The 19,877-nt window shown below is 39.9% G+C and overlaps 1 protein-coding gene across 5 annotated transcripts in view; it reads right to left on the bottom strand.

Annotated features, from left to right (window-relative positions):
• The window catches only part of plch1 (phospholipase C, eta 1), a 170,315-nt gene that overhangs the window by 79,637 nt on the left and 70,801 nt on the right, over positions 1–19,877 (bottom strand). For all 5 annotated transcript variants that reach the window (XM_017715419.2, XM_037540041.1, XM_037540042.1 and 2 more), the window contains one exon: positions 5,128–5,274. In XM_017715419.2, coding sequence (XP_017570908.1) covers positions 5,128–5,274 — 147 coding nt within the window. The remainder of the gene's footprint in view (positions 1–5,127; positions 5,275–19,877) is intronic.

Here is a 19,877-nt window from a genome sequence, read left to right as displayed (position 1 = left end):
ACATTTATAAAATGTAGTGGACCAGTTAAGACATGTTTGGTGTGTGAAGTTTGCCTTGTTCATTTTGTACTTGAGCTACGATTCTAACGCACACACCTAAGAATGATGGTTCTTCATGAGTTCTTTAGGAAAGAAATTGGTTCTATATGGAACTATGAACACTCAATTATGAATAGTTCTCTGCATTGTGAAATGGTTCTTCAGATTGATGGGGAATGTGCTGTAGATGGTTCTATATATAAAGTTCTTGAAAAGGGTTGTATATAGCACCACATTGGTTCTTCTACTGTAACACGCCTGACATTGTCACAATGGAAGAACCCTTTTTGACACTATATAGAACCCTTTTCAAAAAACGTTCTATACAAGAACGCTTTCACAATGCAAAGCACCCTTTAATCATGCAAAGGGTTCTTTGAGTGTTCATGGTTCTATATTTTTAAGTGTACAGTTGTTCACAAGTAATAGAAGCTTATATCCCACCACTTAGCATCATGAAAACTGCGTAGGTTTTTATAGATAAAAAATGGACTATGTTCTCTTATGTTTTTTTTTTTTCTCTTTCTCTGTTTCTGGTGGCAGTATCAAAAGTTTGAGGTAGAATTTTGAAAGAATGACATTTTCTCTCTGAGATCTTTTGGCTCAGTATCTCATAACATGCTATGCCAGAATAATGACTTGCTTTCTCAGACATTTGACTTAGTATTTCTAAACAATGACTTACTTTCACAAAAAATGGACTTATTAGTAGTATTTCAAAAATATTTTCTCAAAATAATGACATTTCTAAGCTGCTTCTCCCACAGGGTCATGGGGGGGGTGCTGGAGCCTATCCCAGCTGTCATCAGGCAGAAGGCAGGATACACCCTGGACAGGTTTCCAGTCCATCACAGAGTAAAATAATTACATATTTTCTCAATTTTTTTTACTTATCTCAAAATAATTGCTTACTTTTTTACAAATGTTAGAAGTCAAGTTCAAGTTCATATTTAAAGATACCAAGCCAAGATCTCAAGGAATGTCACCATTTTGACATAGTACATCATTATTTTGAGAAAATAAGGCATTATTCTGAAATATTAAGTCAGAAATTTGACACACTGCTGCCACAAACAGAGACAAACAAAAAAAACAGGTATTTTCTCCACCTCCCTGGTGGAAATGGGCTTCCATAGATAACAGCAGAGAAAATGTGTAAATGAACATTTTCAACAAATATTCCTTGAAAAAAGTTTAAAAACTGAATCCCAACTAAAAGGACTTACAAACAGACAATGAATATAAGACCCGTATTAAGTGAGATTCATTTGAGAGAACTATTTAATGGGTACCAAGCCGAAGGGTGAGAGCGGCATGGAAAAGTGCTGTCTGTGATAAACATATTGGGCTCCGTAACTGATGGTGAACTCTTATGTGGAGAGACACAAGCTGTCCTCGTATTTGCCCCTGCCTTGTTTTCCTCCGCTCTGCCGGCAGCATTATCAGTGTAATGAGATTTGCTGTCTCTCACTGTCTTTCCCTCTCTCTTTCACTCACTCTCTCTCTCTCTCTCTCTCTCTCTCTCCAATACAATGCTGTGGGCACAATCTTATCAGATCCTTATTGGGACCTTAACAGCACCCAAACTTCTGTAACCCTGCCAGTGCTTTTCACAAACCCAAACGTCGGCCGAGGTATAAAGCGTCCCCCATCTGCTGATAAAAATCGACCCTTTTCCTAACGTGATCTTATCTAACCGCTCCATCAGTGGAGCAGAGAGCTCCGTCACACCAGAGCTGTCAACAGGAAGTACCATTTCAGACAAAATCTGCTCCTTTTTTTAAATTATGCAAATTGAGGCCAACAAAGAGGCTTATCTTGCGCAGGCAGTTCCTGAACACGACAGCGCTAAAGGCACTAGCTTAGACAGAGAGAGTGAGAGGGAGAGAGAGGGAACTCAGCACTGACATTGTATTGGGTCTTCGTCCCACTAATCCCACTAATGTGGGCAGCTATGCTAGCAAAAGTGATTATTATCGTCTATCTAACCAGCTGGCAAGTCATTATGAATGCTAGCATTTACACTGGATACAGCCTGACCTGTGCTGACCAACTTCGCATACCCCAGTCTTTAATGAAAGCCTTCAACAAGCCATGCATTTATGCACACGCATGTATTGTGTCACATGCAGTGAGGCTCCTGGCTGCTTTAGCAGGAGGGATTATGCGTACAGCATGTGATAATAGATCCAGGAAAGGCCGACTGTGAGTTTAAGTCACATTATGTAAACATTTCTGAACTTTGTTTATATTTGAAATTCTGACGCTCCTTTAACTCTTAGGAGAACATCTACTGCCAGCAATACAGTAGCATGATGTACCTTCATCATTTCTTATTAATAGCTCATTGAAACAAGCAGAGAAAACACTGATTCAAAACTTTCGCTCCACTACAATCCACATAACATGTGTTGTTGTGATCTGAATCTGATGAAACTTTAATGTCATGTGATCTGCCTGTTTTTATCAAAAGATAAACATTCATTTGCATTTTTGCGGTTTTTGTCATGTTTTCTTGAACTATGTAAACTGAATGTAAAGGGAGTTTATTTTTCTAATTAACCACCAATGACCTATGCACTGATTTGGATGATGATGATTGATGATATGATGATTTTTCTCTTTAAACTGTGTTTTAGGAAGCTTAGAAATTCATGATGTTTTCATTTTCTTTTTCTTTTGGGGTTAATTTTGATTTTAAAGGATGCTACAGTTTCTCCTTGTTTTAAAGTTTAATTTGACCTAATATTGAATCTATAACACAATGACTGGTCACTTCATTAACTACAGGACCCCCATGGACCCTCACAGAGCAGGTACTATTTCGGTGGTGGGTCATTCTCTGCAGTAACATTGACATGGGGGTGGTGTGTTAGTGTGTGTTGTGCTGGTATGAGTGGATCAGACACAGCAGTGCTGCTGGAGTTTTTAAACACTGTATCCACTCACTGTCCACTCTATTAGACACTCCTACCTTGTCAGTCCACCTTATAGATGTAAAGTCAGAGACGACAGCTCATCTGCTGCTGTTGTTTGTGTTGGTCATCCTCTAGTCCTTCATCAGTGGTCACAGGACGCTGTTGGCTGGAAAATTTTGGTTGGTGGACTATTCTCAGTCCAGCAGTGACACTGAGGTGTTTAAAAAACTCCAGCAGTACTGCTGTGTCTGATCCACTCAGACCAGCGCAACACACACTAACACACCACCACCATGTCAGTGTTACTGCAGGACTGAGAATGATCCACTACCCAAATAATACCTGCTCGGTGGTGGTCCAGTGGGGGTGCTGACCACTGGGGGACAGGGTAAAATGGGGGCTAACAGAGTGCAGTATGCAGAAGGATTTTCTTTGCTTTACCTATTTTGTGATGATGAAGGTCCGACTCACAGTATTACTGTGTTTGCTCCCACATAGGCTTAAGAGTTAAAGACCATCTTAAAATGACCAGTAATTTTATTCTGATCATTTTTAGATGATTACTAACTCTGGGTTGGACACAGAAGCAAACATAATAATAGTGCGTGAGTTGAAGCTTAACCTTAATCAAATATAGGAACTTAAATGTACCGTTCAGTTGTAGTTATACAACTACAACATATTATATTATATTATATATATTAATATTATATTATATTATATTAAACAACTACAACATACAATATATTAAAGTTGTAATATACTATCATCTTTCATTTGGCTATAAAACTGTAAATAATGAAGTTATAAAGAATGGAACTGACACTTTACCGTCTGAGGTCTAATGCTTGATGTCTTCTTCTCTGAATCTATTTTGCCCATGGCCATTTGAAACAGCTTGTTTTGCCGGATGTACGAGAGCTGAGATATGCTTATTCCCAAGATGTGCAACTGTTTTATCTGATGTTTGAAACCTGAAGCTGTGGTCCATAAGATATGTCTTATAATTAAGCAATAGAATTGGCGATAACACATGATTTTGAGTGTTCTTTTGCTTTTATACAACAGTCAAATAAATAAAATAAGAAATTAATAAACTGGGCCATGAACACGGCATTTAACATGTTTTAATGTTCGCAGTTCCTTCCACCAAATTATAGTTCCTTAACAAGCAGATTGTTGCGTCAGAGTAATGAGCTCCACCCACTCGCTGCCCAAGCAGCAGTTCGTTTGGAAATTTAATGCAGCCTCATCTTCAGAGTATGACCGAATCGGCTGTCGGTCAAATGTGGTCTTAAAAGTGTCCATTTTCTATTTGTGGCAAAGAAGTAAAAACGTTCAAATGGCTTGAGCGTCTCCTTCAGCTGTCAAAGTAGTTGCTTAGCAATGGCGTCTCAGTGGAGTGATACAGTGTTTGTGAAAAATCTGCGATGTTATGGTGAAATAGTTAAAGCACAGTTAAAACGCCTCTCAACCAATCAGCTTGAGTGGCTGAAACTAACTGTTGTATAACATGCTACACATTATATAGGCAGCTTTGTATGCAGATATTTCTGCCTGCAGCATTGAATGTGTTCAACCAGTGCAGCTCAACAGCCACCCTTACAGAACAATCTCATCTACACTAAGTCAAATAATGTGGTTTTATATAAGATGTGGTAAAAATATATAATAAACATTAGACTCTAAATATATGCATTATTGGTGTATATCACTGTGCTTATTTAGAGTTTAAAGTTGGTATATTTTTTATAAACTTTTTATTTATTTTTGTATGTAAGTACTATAAGGGGGCTATGGATCTAAGATTTTCACTCAGCTTCACACGTGTGTAAATGTGATGCTGCAATAAACATGATTTGATTTGATGAAGCATATTAAGAGATATTAACTAATATGGTGGGGATCACCCATCATGTTTTAAAAGCTCAGTTATGTTCACATGCGGGAATAATTGTGTCTTGCTATGGTTGGCATGAAATAAATCGATAAATGAATTTTTTTTTTTACACTGGCAGTCAACTCGTTTTTACCATCACTGGCAGCTGTTCCCGCGGTAACACGCTTAACTGTCACCGAGCACACAGTTCAAGCCTGTGCACATTTTGAGGACTTTGAGGATGATTCCAGTAATGTCTGAGAGTGTGTAAGTGTGTGAACGATGTCTTACTCTTGGCTTTCTCGCTCTTGCGGGAAGGTCTCCATCGGATGCAGGAGCGATGCTCGTCCAGGTAGAAGAGGCGCACCAGGCCTTTCGAGCCATTCTTCAGCTTCACCATCTGAGTGCCTGACTGCATCACACTCATACATCGCTCAACTGTGGACACAAACACACCCACACACAAACACACACACACAGCAGTGAGTTGATAGCAAATGACAAGTGAGACAAAAATTGATGCAGCCATTTCTAGCCAAACTGGAATCAGACACTAAAAAATCTGACTAGATGGAGCAATTTGTGGTATTTTTAGCTGACAGGTCAACAGGGATTACTGTGATTGGAATGTGAACACTCTTATCCAGAGCGACTTAAAATTTGATCATTTTACACAGATAGGCCAAGGTAGTTAGGAGTCTTGCCCAAGGACTCTTATTGGTGTAGTGTAGGGTGCTTGCCCTGGTGGGGGATTGAATACCAGTCTACAACATAGAAAGCAGAGGTGTTGACCACTACACTATACTAACCAGCAATATGAACTCAACATGCTTGGAGGAGAACACTAACCTCCCATTCTCTTACATTAACTAGCAGATGTCTTTGTTGGCTAACATCAAGTTGAATGATTAAAGAGAGGACCAGCTAGGACCAGCTAGGTCTTCCCAGATCACATGATGCTACCAAGCTTTGGAGGGTGAGGGCTAGCATGCACGTCCTCTGAGACAAAAGCCCAAGCATCTTTTCAAACCGCCACTAATGCAATGTGAACTCAACACGCTTGGAGGAGAACACTAACCACCCATTCTCTTAAATTAGCTATCAGATGCTTCCGTTGGTTGACATCAAGTTGAGTGATGGGTGAGAGGAAGGGCCACCCAGATAGAGGGCCACCCAAACAGATTCTCGGATTAAGCACATGTGCATGTTTAACAGTTCAAAACAAGTTGTCTTATAGCAAGCCATCCATTATTAGCTTGTGCAACTATTTGCATTTGTGACTATTTGCCATTGTTAGCACTTGCAACATGTACAGACATCAGTTTAATATGGAAGGTATGCACACAATCAGAAGATTCTCTACATAGAATACAGTCACTTTTGTGTGCAAAACTGTGCCTTCGAGGCACAATTCCTATTTATGTAATTGAAAATATTGGTTAAAAAGTTAAGGCACATTATATATATATATATATATATATATATATATATATATATATATATATATATATATATATATATATATATATATATATATATATATATTCCCTGTGGTAAAGTCAGCGAATAAGTAGAAACTGTGTATTAACATTGGGAGAACATGTCATGTTTAAGTTCCTTGTACAGGGAATTATTTTCATTTAAAACTCCACAAAATATGTTCAAACTTTTGCATACAAAGTTCAACACACTTAACCATTTGGAGGCATGCAATAAACTATTCAGTACCACCTTCTGGTCAAATGATAAACGTATTTTTTTAACCCAACAAAATTATTTTTCAGCTTCATTATAATCAATTATAATTTTCTGAACTTTTAGAGTTTATGGGATTAAAGAAGGTGAACTTGTCTTACAGACTACAGACTTAAGAGTAATAGGTGTCACTTTCTTTAAAAAAATAGTAATTTTTTATATAAAGTAAAATAAAGTAATTTCGTTACTGAGGACTCTATTTACAACTTTGAAGAATGAACATAGGCTAACCCCCGGGGTGGAGGTGATTCCAGACAGGCCTAAGGGAAGTGTCTGGGACACAGAACCAACAGAATCATGCAGAACTACAAGACTGGAGTAGAACACAAAGAGTTTTCCCTTCTACACCACGGAGAGCTCCACTGACGCAACACTGCAGAATTCGCCTGCAACCTTGCATTCATCCTCATAACAGCACATGATGGTGCGTCTACGGGGAACTGAACTCACAGCACAGCCAGCTTCTCAAGCACTGGAATCTCTCCCAGCCTCAAAGTGAAGATGTTCTGCCTCTCAGAGAAAATAGAGTGAGCTTGACAGAGACAAAGAGCGAGAAAGAGTGAGAGATTATATTGCTGCGTAGGCTCTCTTACTTGCAGGCTTCATTTGCAGCACAGTTAGCCTGAAGTGTCTTCATCAGAACAGGGTTGATGAAGAGGACAAACTGTGCTTAGGGAGCTGATGGGCTGCTTCTGTACCTGCTGTAGGCACCATACTAGACACATGCAGTATCTCTCTCGCACACAAACCAGCATGCCTGGGCAATAAAATGATGGTGATAATTACTGAAGCCAAACTTGCTTTTAATATTGATGATATTCATTTTAAATATTTTCAAGAAATTTATGAACCCTTATTAACAGCATTTGGCTGACGCTCTTATCCAGAGCGACTTACAATTTGATCATTTTTCACACAGGCAGGCGAAGGCAGTGTTAGGAGTCTTGCCCCAGGACTTTTATTGGTATAGTGTAGGATGCCTGCCCAGGCTGGGGATTGAATCCCAGTTGCCAGCATAGAAGGCAGAGGTGTTACCCACTACACTATACCAACAGCAAAGGCTCAAACTTTGAGCAACTGCTGGGTTTTCACTAATTGTGCCTTTTAATTGCTCAACAAGCACAGAGAAGAAGTCTAGCCATTCACTCATGACAGCTTGGACAGTTTAATTCCTGAAATTCTAGAGTTAATCTGATCTATTTCCAAGTGATGAACAATCAAGGTATATGCAAAGATTACAGAAAAAAAGTTCTACATTTTGCTGCAAAATTGTATTGATATGTATGATCAGATGGTTCTTCAAGGGTTCCTTAGTCAAAACAATGGTTCTAAGTAGAAACATGAACACAAGAACCCTCTACATGCTTAAATGCTTCTTTGCCTAGTGAAATGGTTCTTGAAGAATGGATGGAGAATGTGTTGTATATGGTACTACATAGAACCATGAACACGCAAAAAACCATCTGTATGCTTAAATGGTTCTTTGCATGGTAAAATAGTTCTTAATTGAAAATATGTTGTACATGGTTTTATATGTAACGTTTCAGAAAATAGTTCAAAAATGGTTCTTCTGCTGTTACAACGTCAAACAGAACCCTTTTTGATGCTATATAGAACCATTTTAAAAGTAAGTTTTGTATTTAGAACCATATGCAACACATTCTACAACAATCTCAAGAACAGTTTCACCGTGCAAAGAGCCATTTAAATAAAATTTGGGCCACCTGTGTGAACATAGCCTTAGTGTCTGAATTCCTTCTTTTACTATCAATTTATTAGATACAACAATAAATTAGACAAAGCTTTACACTTTATAGTTTGTCTTTACACTATTTGTATTTAAATGTATAGTTTGTATTTATGCTAATCAATACAAACCCAAAGTGGAAATATGTGCTGAAAATATATGAAATAATAAAAACAAAAGTTTCCCCTCAAATTATATTCAGTGTAGAAATTCTAGAATGTTAAAAAGGCAGGAAGTTTAAGGAAATCGTCCTGGAAATAGAAGACTTATTAAAGTTAATTATTAAAGACTTATTAAAGTTATTAAAAAGGCCATAAAACCACTGCAGGAAGGAACTGACTGGGTTTATTAAATTATATATCTTTTGTTTTCTTCGAGTTCAGTCAGACATCAAATTGAATTTAGTGTTAATGAACCTAATGTAAGTTTAAGTATTGACTAGAATTGGAATTGTTATTAACCCTCTTATTATGTTGACAAATCAGTTACATCATAGATGTCTGCAGGTCAGTTTTGACCCTGTTTGGTTAAACCACTACAAAATTTTACAATTTCATTTGACTCTACTTGTCAATACCTAACCATCAACATCTTAGAGATTAACTTAGTTTTCCTGAGTCTGACATCATTTAAAGCCATTAAAAACACAAGCACTGCTCACTGCTGCTCATTCCACTCTGACTGGACTCAAGTGATGCTCGTTGTCATGGTAACGTCTCATAGATATGCATACCTAGATGCCACATTGGGTCCAGTCAGGTACATCAACGGCGCCGCCATTTTGGGGCAGTCAACATTGCTGCTGGACCTCATTCAGTACCATAATAGAGCAGCAGTTTAAGAAAGATATTGTCCAAAATGATCATTTTTCTCTCAGAAAGTGGGATAGGATTATATAACGGAAGGAACACAACGAGCCACGCTCTTGTTTGTGTGATGTTTATGCGTAGATATGGCTGTGTGGTTAATGAGACACAGAGAACCTGTTGATGTGATTGTTTTTCCTCTGGTTTTATACAGCATTAAGCTTATTTCAGTCTATTCAGGGGGTCTTAACTTTATGTAATAGTTATTTATTTACAATGATGGTTAAAGCTTTGTAGCACTAAGTTACAGCATTCCTTAATCCATGTATATATTCATAACAGATTAACGTTAGCACCTTCTTACACGAACCTGAAGTCAGGTTCAGACTTCAGACCTGAAGTCTTTGCATGCCAACACACAACACAGCCAGTTAAATGAGCCAGTCAACTTTGAGCCTGAACATGACAGGTGAGATAAGAACATTTTATGTATCATACAAACATTTCTCCGGGACTTAAACTTCCACCTACTGACTTGATGAAAATGCTTAACCCCTCAAATGGCCAGGGACCTTCCGGCAGACCCGAAGTTTCAATACACACTTCTATAACCTAAGAGCTGCACAGTTTGCATTGAAGTCTCTGCAGTTACTGAATAATAAGCCTAAGTATGTAATAAGCCTGGCATTTTATAAGAATAAAGGCATTACAAGGGCATAATAATGTCCCCCTACACTGAATTGTTATCAAATTCAGCCCTTGAGAATGTGAATAGACAACATTGCGGAGTATTTCTGAGATTTTTTCATTAAATAAACATTCAGATGCTGCACAAAAGCTAAAAAAAGAGCGCAGCCTAAATTATTTTAAGTACATCGCAGAGAGGAACGAACTGGGCAATTATCCACGGCACACGCTCACGTGCGCAGTGGCAGCAGTGAGGCTGAAGCTGTTTCGCCAGAGGCGAGAGAAGACTGTTACACAACGTCTGAAGAGCCCTTCCCTCCCCCCCAGCCCACTGTGGGTGTGGAAACAAGCCCGAGGCTCCTCAAACATCATAATCCATTTCAAAAATAACACACACACACACACACACACTCCTCTCCCACTCACCCTGTCTTACGCAACATAATCACCCCGCTTATCGTATACCCTCACCTGCCCCTCGCTCCTACTCTGCAGCCTGGAATAATGGGATCAGATGGAGCAGTAATGTGGATAACAGCAAATACCGTGGACCAGCAGCTGGATAAATGGTAATGCGGTAGATCAACAGCTGCAATAATGCTGTGGATCATCTGTTGCAGCAGCGCAGTGGCTTTAGATCCTGGCGCTGGAGCTCCTGCTTTGCGTATTTTGGTGTTTTCTCTGCTCTAACACACCTGATCCAACTAATCGGCTATTAAATTCTAGGCTTACTGTTCGGTTATTCATCTTAAGGCTAATTTTCCAGTATAAATTATTCAGGAACGGTCCTCAAACTGCTCTAACGAGTGAAGCAAGACGCATTTATCTAAATATCAGTCATCGTAAAAAAAAAAAAAGAAGCAAATCTCCTGAAAAGAATGGAAGCTGTAATAAAGCAAAGAATGAATAAATATTGAAGGTTTTAATATTATATTGATATTATATATCATATTGATATATTGATCATATTGATATATTATTATTGATATTATATACTTCACAGTATATTTACAGCCTTTGTACATTTATCAGCTCCACTTATCACTGTAGTCCATCTGTTTCTCTGCATACTTTCTTAGCCCCCTTTTACCCTGTACATCAGTGGTCAGGACCCCCACAGGACCACCACAGAGCAGGTTTTATGTGGTTGGTGGATCATCCTCAGTGCTGCAGTAACACTGATGTGGTGGTGGTGTGTTAGTGTGTGCTGCGCTGGTCTGAGTGGATCAGTTTTTAAATACCTCAGTGTCGCTGCTGGACTGAGAATAGTCCATCAACCAAAAATATCCAGTCGACAGCGTCCTGTGACCACTGATGAAGGACTAGAGGATGACCAACACAAACAGTGCAGCAGCAGATGAGCCATCGTCTCTGACTTTATATCTACAAGATGGACTGACATGGTAGGGGTGTCTAATATAGTGGACAGAGAGTGGACCCAGTGTTTAAAAACTCCAGCAGCACTGCTGTGTCTGATCCACTCAGACCAGCACAACACACACTGACACACCACCACCATATCAGTGTTACTGCAGTGCTGAGAATGATCCACCACCCAAACAGTACCTGCTCTGTGAGGGTCCATGGGGGTCCTGAACACTGAAGAACAGGGTAACGGGGGTACCAAGTATCAGAGAAACAGATGGACTACAGTCTGTAACTGTAGAACTACAAAGTGCAGCTGTACAGTAAGTGGAGCTGATAAAATGGACAATGAGTGCAGAAACAAGGAGGTGGTCAAAATGAAGTGGTCAGTTGGTGTTTACAGAGAAAACACGCAGACATAGTAATATATTCCAGGCCTGTGCTGTTGTGTTTAATGGATCTTTAATGTGTTATAATGGCAGAGGACAGCAACAACATCTGCCTCTTCACCCAGCCACTCTGAATCACTGTAAACAGGGCGAAATAAATGACTGAACCGAGAGAGAGAGAGAGAGAGAGAGAGAGAGAGAGAGCATGAGAGAGTGATAGAGAGAGATAGAGAGAGCGAGAGGGAAAGAGAAAGAGAGAGACTGAGATAGAGAGAGAGAGAGAATAAGAGAGTGAGAGAGAGTGTGAGAGCGAGAGAGAGCGAGAGAGATAGAGTGAGAGAGTGAGAGAGAGAGAGATAGAGAGAGTGAGGGTGAGAGTGAGAGAGAGAGAGAGAGAGAGAAAGAGAGACAGAGATAGAGAGAGAGAGAGAGAGAGAGAGATAGAGTGAGAGAGTGAGAGAGAGAGAGATAGAGAGAGAGTGAGGGTGAGAGTGAGAGAGAGAGAGAGAGATAGAGAGAGAGTGAGGGTGAGAGCGAGAGAGAGATAGAGTGAGAGAGTGAGAGAGAGAGCGAGAGAGAGATAGAGTGAGTGAGAGAGAGAGAGAGAGAGAGAGAGAGAGAGAGTGAGAGAGATAGAGAGAGAGTGAGGGTGAGAGTGAGAGAGAGAGAGAGAGAGAGAGAGAGAGAGATAGAGAGAGAGATAGAGAGAGCGAGAGAGAAAGAGAAAGAGAGACAGAGATAGAGAGAGAGAGAGAGAGAGAGAGAGAGAGAGATAGAGTGAGAGAGTGAGAGAGATAGAGATAGAGAGAGAGTGAGGGTGAGAGTGAGAGAGAGAGAGAGAGAGGTAAGGTCAGTGTGCTCCAATTCACACAGTACAGATTTCAGGTTTGAGCCCGTGGGGACTGGTGCTCATTCGGGAGCCTGTGTGAGGGATTATGGGTAAAAATAACATAAAGAGGGCCATTGTGTTCCGCCAGAATCCAACCCAGATTACCAACACCAAAATGTCCAGCACAATCCCAGAATCCTCTCCTCTCCTAACTCCTCAAACCTTTACTAATCACTCATCTATTCATCCACTTACCTAGAGAGAGTGAAAGAGAGAGTGAGAGACAGAGAGAGAGAGAGAGAGAGAGAGAGAGAGAGAGAGCATTGTCTTTCATACACTTATCTGCACTAATTGGATTGCGGATTGGAGCCCACTCTGCAGAGCGCCGATAGAGAAAGTGGGCCGAGGTTGGACTGGGACGACCACTTTCTCCGTCTCTTTCATTCTGCTTTTAATGTCTTGTTTATGCAGCTGTTTAAAAAGCCAGCAGGGCATCTGGATCATAAAGAGAACAACAGCAGCACGTGGATGAGACGCGAACAGCTAATTCTGCATTCACAAACACAAAAATTCAGTATCTGCAAAATAACAGCTGTGAACTGACAGCTGCTGTTCATTTCTTCTCCATCTTGCTCACCGTTGACTTGACCGAATGAAGGTCCACCCCTGACCAGAGCATGTTCTATTAAAAGTCCAACTCTTTCCATGTTTTCCATTGGTGACTGATGACTGATGGAATTTCACCATTTGTGAGATTAATAAAGTATCACTTAACTTCTAGAACCCTCGCCCAATCGCCATTTTTCTGTAATGTTCTCCTAAATTCACACTGTTCTTGATCATACTGCCTAATCCATACAGTTCTACAATGTTGTAGAACTTTCTCTATCATTCATACTGCTCCTGAATGCTCTCAGGTTCACAGCAATCTAGAATGTTCTGCAACGTTCACACTGTTCTAGAATCTTATTCCGCATTCACACTCTTCTAGAATGTTCTTCTCCATTCACTGTTCTACTGTTGTCCCATTTACAGTTAACATATTCTCCACCATTTACACTCGTAAAAAAAATTCTTCTTGTTCATGCTGTTCTAGAATGTTCTCCTGTATTTACAGTGTTCTAGGTTATTCTCCTATATTCACAGTGTTCTGGAACATGTTCCTACTTTAATGCTGTTCTTGAATGTTCCCCTGCATTCATAGTTTTAGAATGTTCTCCCCAATTTATAGTGTTCTATAACATTCTCTCCAAATTGCATTGTTCTAGAATGTTTTCTCCATTCACAATGTGCATTTTCTCCCTCACTCTCCCTGATCTAGAACAGTCTTCCCATTTAGACTGTTCTAAACCATTCTCCACTACTCACACTGTTCAAAAATATTATCCTTGTTCATGCTGTTCTAGAATGCTCTTCCATATTTACAGTGTTCTAGAATGTTTTTTTATATGTGGTAATGTCCATTCATTTTTACACTGTTCTGGATTATTCCCCATCATTCACACAACGCCTATATATGGTGTTCTAGAATATTCTCCTATATTTGGTGTTCTAGAATATTCTCCTATATTTTGTGTTCTAGAATATTCTCCTATATTTGGGCGTTTAGAAAATTTTGCTATATGTGGTGGTCTAGAATGTTCTCACTTTCATGCGGTTCTTGAACGTTCCTTGCATTCAATTTTTAGAATTTTCCCCATCACACTGTTCTAGAACATTCTCCCAATTTACATTGTTCTACAATGTTTTCTCCATTCACAACATGCGTTTTCTCCCTCATTCTAAATGTTCTAGAATGTTCTCCCACATTCCCACTGTTTCAGAATGTTCTCTTAGAAAACAAAATGGAACCGTATAAATGGCAGAATATGTTCTACAACAATATGAACGAAGAATAAAGTTGCAGGACATTGTGTTAGGAATAGTCTGCTACCCACATAATGTCTAGTTGAGAAACTGACCAGTGACAACTGCCACATTGTGCAGACACATAGGCTGTAATTGTATACCTACATACACTGAGCGGACCTCATAAAATAGCCAGTAAACAGAAGCATAATGTACCGTGGATGACGGGTGCAGGGTTCTGTAATTGCTCCTGGAGGATTTGATGAGCAGTGTCTTTGGCTCCATTATAGTATCGAGCCTCATCCTCTGGCGAAAAAGTGACCACAGGCTCGAGAGGGAATCTGCTCTGTTGTTGCTGCCATAATTATTTGCTTTTTAAAACATGGAGAAAGTGAAAAGCTCTGTAGGATGTTAAAAACGGAGCTGCGCTAAGAATCAAAGATGTGCTCACACAAAGGCTGAGGAGTAGAAAGGAAGCAGATAAGTTTGAGAAATCCAATTAGAAACGGCGGTCAGCCAGACTTTCCCTGAGAACATTTTAATTCACTTAGTGCGGCTTGTAAGCACGGGTGGGATCTGTGGCCTGATTCTTTCACTGTGAGAACACTTCGCTTAAAGATGAAGATCAGTCCGTGTACAGTGACACAAGGGGAAGAACTCTCTATCTCTCTGTCTCGCTCTCTCTTTCTCTCACATTCACATGCGTGAATACTCCTGAATGGTCATCATGCCAGTCAGTCACATCTGCAGCCCTGGGAATGTGAATCATCATCTTGGAATACAGGGATAGGAATGTTGTGTTACTCTGTAATATGATGAGCAAAACGCAAGACCTGGTTGTCCAGCAGCTCAATGAAGGCACTGTGGTTCAAACTTACTGTCACTTCAACCAAAGGATAATTGGATTGCATAATTAAACCCCCCACAGAGCATCACAGAGCTCCTCCAGTTTGAACCACACCTTGCACACAGTCCTCATTGAAGGCCTCCTGAGGGCTATGATGAACACAACACCCAGCATCGTTCCCACACAGGCAGAAACCAGATTCATCTAACTAGATAACGCATTTCCAGTCACGAACAGTCCAGTTTTTGTGTCTCTTCACCCACTGTAACCGGACAACTCTGTGAGCAGAAGTGAGCGAAGGCCTGATAAGAATTTGTTTGTAGACTAGAATTTTTGTGACTGCTGGTCGACCCCTTTGACCAGACACTTCGATATACCTGCAGATTCAGCTACTTCCTTCACAGTATGACCTTTGCCATGCCCAAATGCCATCACTCCTTTTCACTAATCATTAACATTTGCTTTGTGACCAATTTTCCAAAAACTGAGACATTCACTGCACTGTACCACCTCTTCTCAATCTATGAATCCCGTTGCACACCCCGCAGGTATTTATAGCTCATACATCCTTGCTGAACGTCATCTGAAGGAGCCTGAAGTTACCACCTTACCACCTTAAACATGCAAGGTGACTCATATTTTGTCTAGGGAGCTTATTATCTGGCCAACAGAGGTCCTGTGGTCAACTTTTTATACCAAACATACCTTGACTGACCAACTACATTTGGCTGAAAGTTGAATTCTTTCCACAATTAAGCCTATTCAGATTGGTCACTCTAGTGATTTTTCAGCATGGAGAGCACTTCACTTCAAAGCACCTCTAAAGTAGTGATTTAACCGTGCGGAAATGGTGAAAACGTGGTGAAATTCCCCTTTAACGTTGACTATCCCTGTTGAAGTATGCGATATCATTACCTACAAACTATTGTACAGCACTCCAGGCAGGCAAATCAAATTTTTCCAGTGACAATCCCTCCACTGAGCGTTCGCACTTCAAACTCTCACCCTCCCACACCTCCACACACACCTTTCCCATGTAATTTAGCACTGTTATGCAACAGCAGGTTAAGAATAACCCAATCAGCGCTGCTGGGACCTGCCTGCACGGGTCTCGCTGCGGGAGATGGAGCAGTATTGATTTTTAGCCCAGTGGAAGCAAAGCCACCACTTCTCGGCACAAATCCTCAACCTGTTCTAAAATAAACCCTCTCCCAGGACCCCTCTCTGCAGACCAGTCCACTGTGTCCACCTCACTCTCTCTCTCTCTCTCTCTCACACACACACACACACACACACACACACACACACACACACACACACACACTAACAGTCTTCTGCTTTGTGTTTTTTTTTTTCCGTGTCCAATTTTTATCTCTTTTTCTCTCTGGTACGACCTGCGTGTCTCCATCCTCTCCTTTAGGATTAGTTCTGTCCGTCTGCTTCTCTAAAGCTCTTTTGATCACTTCTGGCCGCCCCTCAAAAGCCCCAGACTGTTTCTCTGCATCTCAGCATCTCTCTCTCTCTCTCTCTCTCTCTCTCTCTCTCTTCCAAGGCTTTGTCTCTCTTTCCAGCTCTCTTCCTTATCCAGCTCTTCTTCAGGTTTAACTCTGAGCTCTTTGCCTCCACATTTAAGGGAAAAAAAGTACTGCAGACAGGCTGAAACAGACGCACATGGTTAGAACTCATTAGTGGATCGGTGCAGGAACTGGAAGTGCTGGGTGTGTTTTGCCCCGAAACAGAATGTGAGAATACACCCTTCCTCTCTACGCCTTCTAGCTACCTCTGAAAAAAAGCTTTTTATGCATGTGTGCAGTGACCCAAATTACTTTTTAAGCATTTTTTTAAGTAATACTGAAGTTAGAGTGGAACTTCTACTTTTTCGCCTCTTCTCTGAATACATTCTTAAGAAATGAGCACATCTTACATCTTCAGTAGTGGTGAATGGAAATTCCACCAACTTTCAAAAAGTTTGGCGTAATCTGTTGAGATGTAAATTCATACAGTGGTTTGATGTGAAGTGCACATTATAGAGTAGACAGCCAGAATCTTTAACAGTGGTGGTGATAGGAACCAGACGTCTGAAGTGTTTGATGCCTTTAAAAACTTGCTTTCAAATTAAATGGTGCCTTTGGGATTTTGGGCTACAATGTGTTTGTTTGATAGGAACCGTTTTACAGAAACTTTTGAAGTCTGAAATCTTATCTAATCTGCTTTGTCACCATGACAACTTTAATTAGGACTGAATTTAGGACAGAGGCTATTACAGAACAACAGTTCTTAAGTTCATAATCTTATCCTAATAATAAGAAAACAGCATTACAGAAACATGCTAACTAGACTAAATCTCCTAAATACTGTCCTAACTTTAAGATAAACCCCAGATCTGTCTTAACTTCCATTTTAACCACCTGTTTCTATGGCTTTATGTAATGGCAGACAGTGTAATTCTCTATAACTTGCATAGAGATGCTACATTTATCTACTCTGAAAATGGTGCTTTAACTCGTGAGTTTTTTTTTCTAACAGCATCTTAAAAGCCAGACACTGCAGACACGATCTGTCTATTATTACCTTCGTGCATTAAAGTTGATGATAAAATATTACAGTGATGGTGGTGAATAATGAGGAGACAGAGCTGAACGCGTGTGTGTTTATTAGGAGGAATAACGTCAGCGCGCTCGGCTAAAGCGTTTGGGAAATGAAACTGAAACTGTGGAGCAGCGACTCTGATGAACAGCGCGAAGCACTGACACAACGTGAATAACTTTCAGTTTATCTGCTTTAGTTTGTTTGACCTTTTTTTACGTATCTAATGTTAGCTGTCTGGCTAACTAGCTTAATTATTTAGTTAGGTGATTACATTACAGCTGTGGTCATTTGGTCGTTTGATAGGTAACAGACACAACAATTGATTGTCGACTTTGATTGAGTAGGTTAAGATTTCTCAACTTGAGATACAATGCTGTAAGATAAGTTTCCTAAATTGAGATATGATTTGCATCTCTAATATGAATTTGTGAAAAATCTTATCTTGACCTGATAGATCTTAAGAAGTTTCTGTAATACCACCCCAAAAGTAACAAGAGTTTAATACCTCTTAAAGCTACCTAAAAGAAAACTACTTTATAAAGTGGTCAACCTACAGAGCCCCTCTTGTGACATACTGTATAAATAAAAAATAATGCGTTCCCACGCCTTATTAATGTGTGGGAACAACATCCAAATGCGTGGCCATGACTTAGTAAGGTGTGGGAACAAGATGATTAAATCATGGCCATGACTTAGTAAGGCGTAGGAACAAGATTGTAGCTTACTAAGTTGTGGCCATGCATTAGGATCTTGTTCCCATGCTTTACTAAGTCGTGGCCATCTCGTTTTCATGCCTTTCCAAGTCATGGCCACACATTATTTTTATTTATACAGGACATCAACAGCGGGGCTCTGTATCAACCTGATGCTGAACCTGAAGTCTTTTATGAGAGTTCTAAAAGAAGGATTTGCCCTAAAATGTTAAATGGCACATGCAGGCAAAATAGCACCCAAAGAGCTTTTTTAATGCTTTTACTTTCATCATTAAATATAAATACTCAAAATACATGTATAGGGTTCACTGGTCATTTGTGATAGTAAATAAAATGGCTACATTTGCCTAGTAGACACGGCGTTGTCTGTTTCCTATGCCCACCATAAACAAACCGGTCAGGAATGTTCTATACCTTTGGCTATTACCCCTTTTGAATGACTTTGATGACATTATACTATAAGAAATGTAGAATAAATAGTAGAATTCCTTTTTATTAATGACTTTTAGTTATTAAAAAATAGCAAACAATTAATAACCAAATAGTACAATAGTGCAAGTCACATTAACTATCGTGCAGTAAAAGCAAAAATAGGCCATCTTTATTTCCTGATCTGCTGTTTCAGTTTTATGTCTTCCCTGGTTCTAATGTGTCTTCTGGTTGTTGAACAGTGGAGTGAAAGAGCTGTCCTCTGAATTAATAATGTTCCCCAGTCACCACTTCAGTCGAAAGCGTACAGCAGTGAGCAGAGCGAGGCTGACTCACACAGGTCACAACAGAAGGTAAGAACCTGTTTGTGTTTCCATTCAGAAAGTCAAGGAATACTGGGACAAGCTAGCCTCTTAGCTTTGGACATTCTCACTCCAAGGCCGCTATTTGGATGTTATCTGGGATGGGGGGATAATAAGGGTGTGAATTATTATCCTGACAGCGATTCACTTCACAATTTATTGGTTTTCGATTTCATTAAAAAATCATTTTTGTTCATTAAAAATGATTAGATTCAATCCACTAAGTAATGATTTGATCCAGCAGATATTTGATTAAGAAATCTAATAAATTAACAGTATTGATATTGTAGCGTTCACCGCTGTGAAAGAAGACACAGCTTTGCGCAAGTTGTGGTGCTTTATTAACGAGCTGTTGTCAGCCACAGCAATGCCGTACACAGACGTCTCTCTAACAGTTCACAGCAGCTTCGCTATGTCTACTCTTTCCTCCATATGCACTACACTTACTCAGTACATCCTAATCTACACAGACCATGGCTACAGGCTAGCTGCACCTTCAGAATAAAAGTCCTTACAGAATTCATACAGATAAATGCAAATTAAACACTTGAACCTAAAACCTGAAGCACATTTACCAAACATGCTACAACATACTGACCTAAAACACCTTTTCTAAAGTTCTTTCCAACAATATTACCAGACCAAACTGATGTCGTCACACAGTGATTCTCAACC

The sequence above is a fragment of the Pygocentrus nattereri genome, chromosome 7 (genome assembly GCF_015220715.1).
Source record: "Pygocentrus nattereri isolate fPygNat1 chromosome 7, fPygNat1.pri, whole genome shotgun sequence".
NCBI lineage: Eukaryota > Metazoa > Chordata > Actinopteri > Characiformes > Serrasalmidae > Pygocentrus > Pygocentrus nattereri.
The sequence above is the reverse complement of the archived record's forward strand: the minus strand, read 5'-3'. Positions and strand labels throughout refer to the sequence as shown.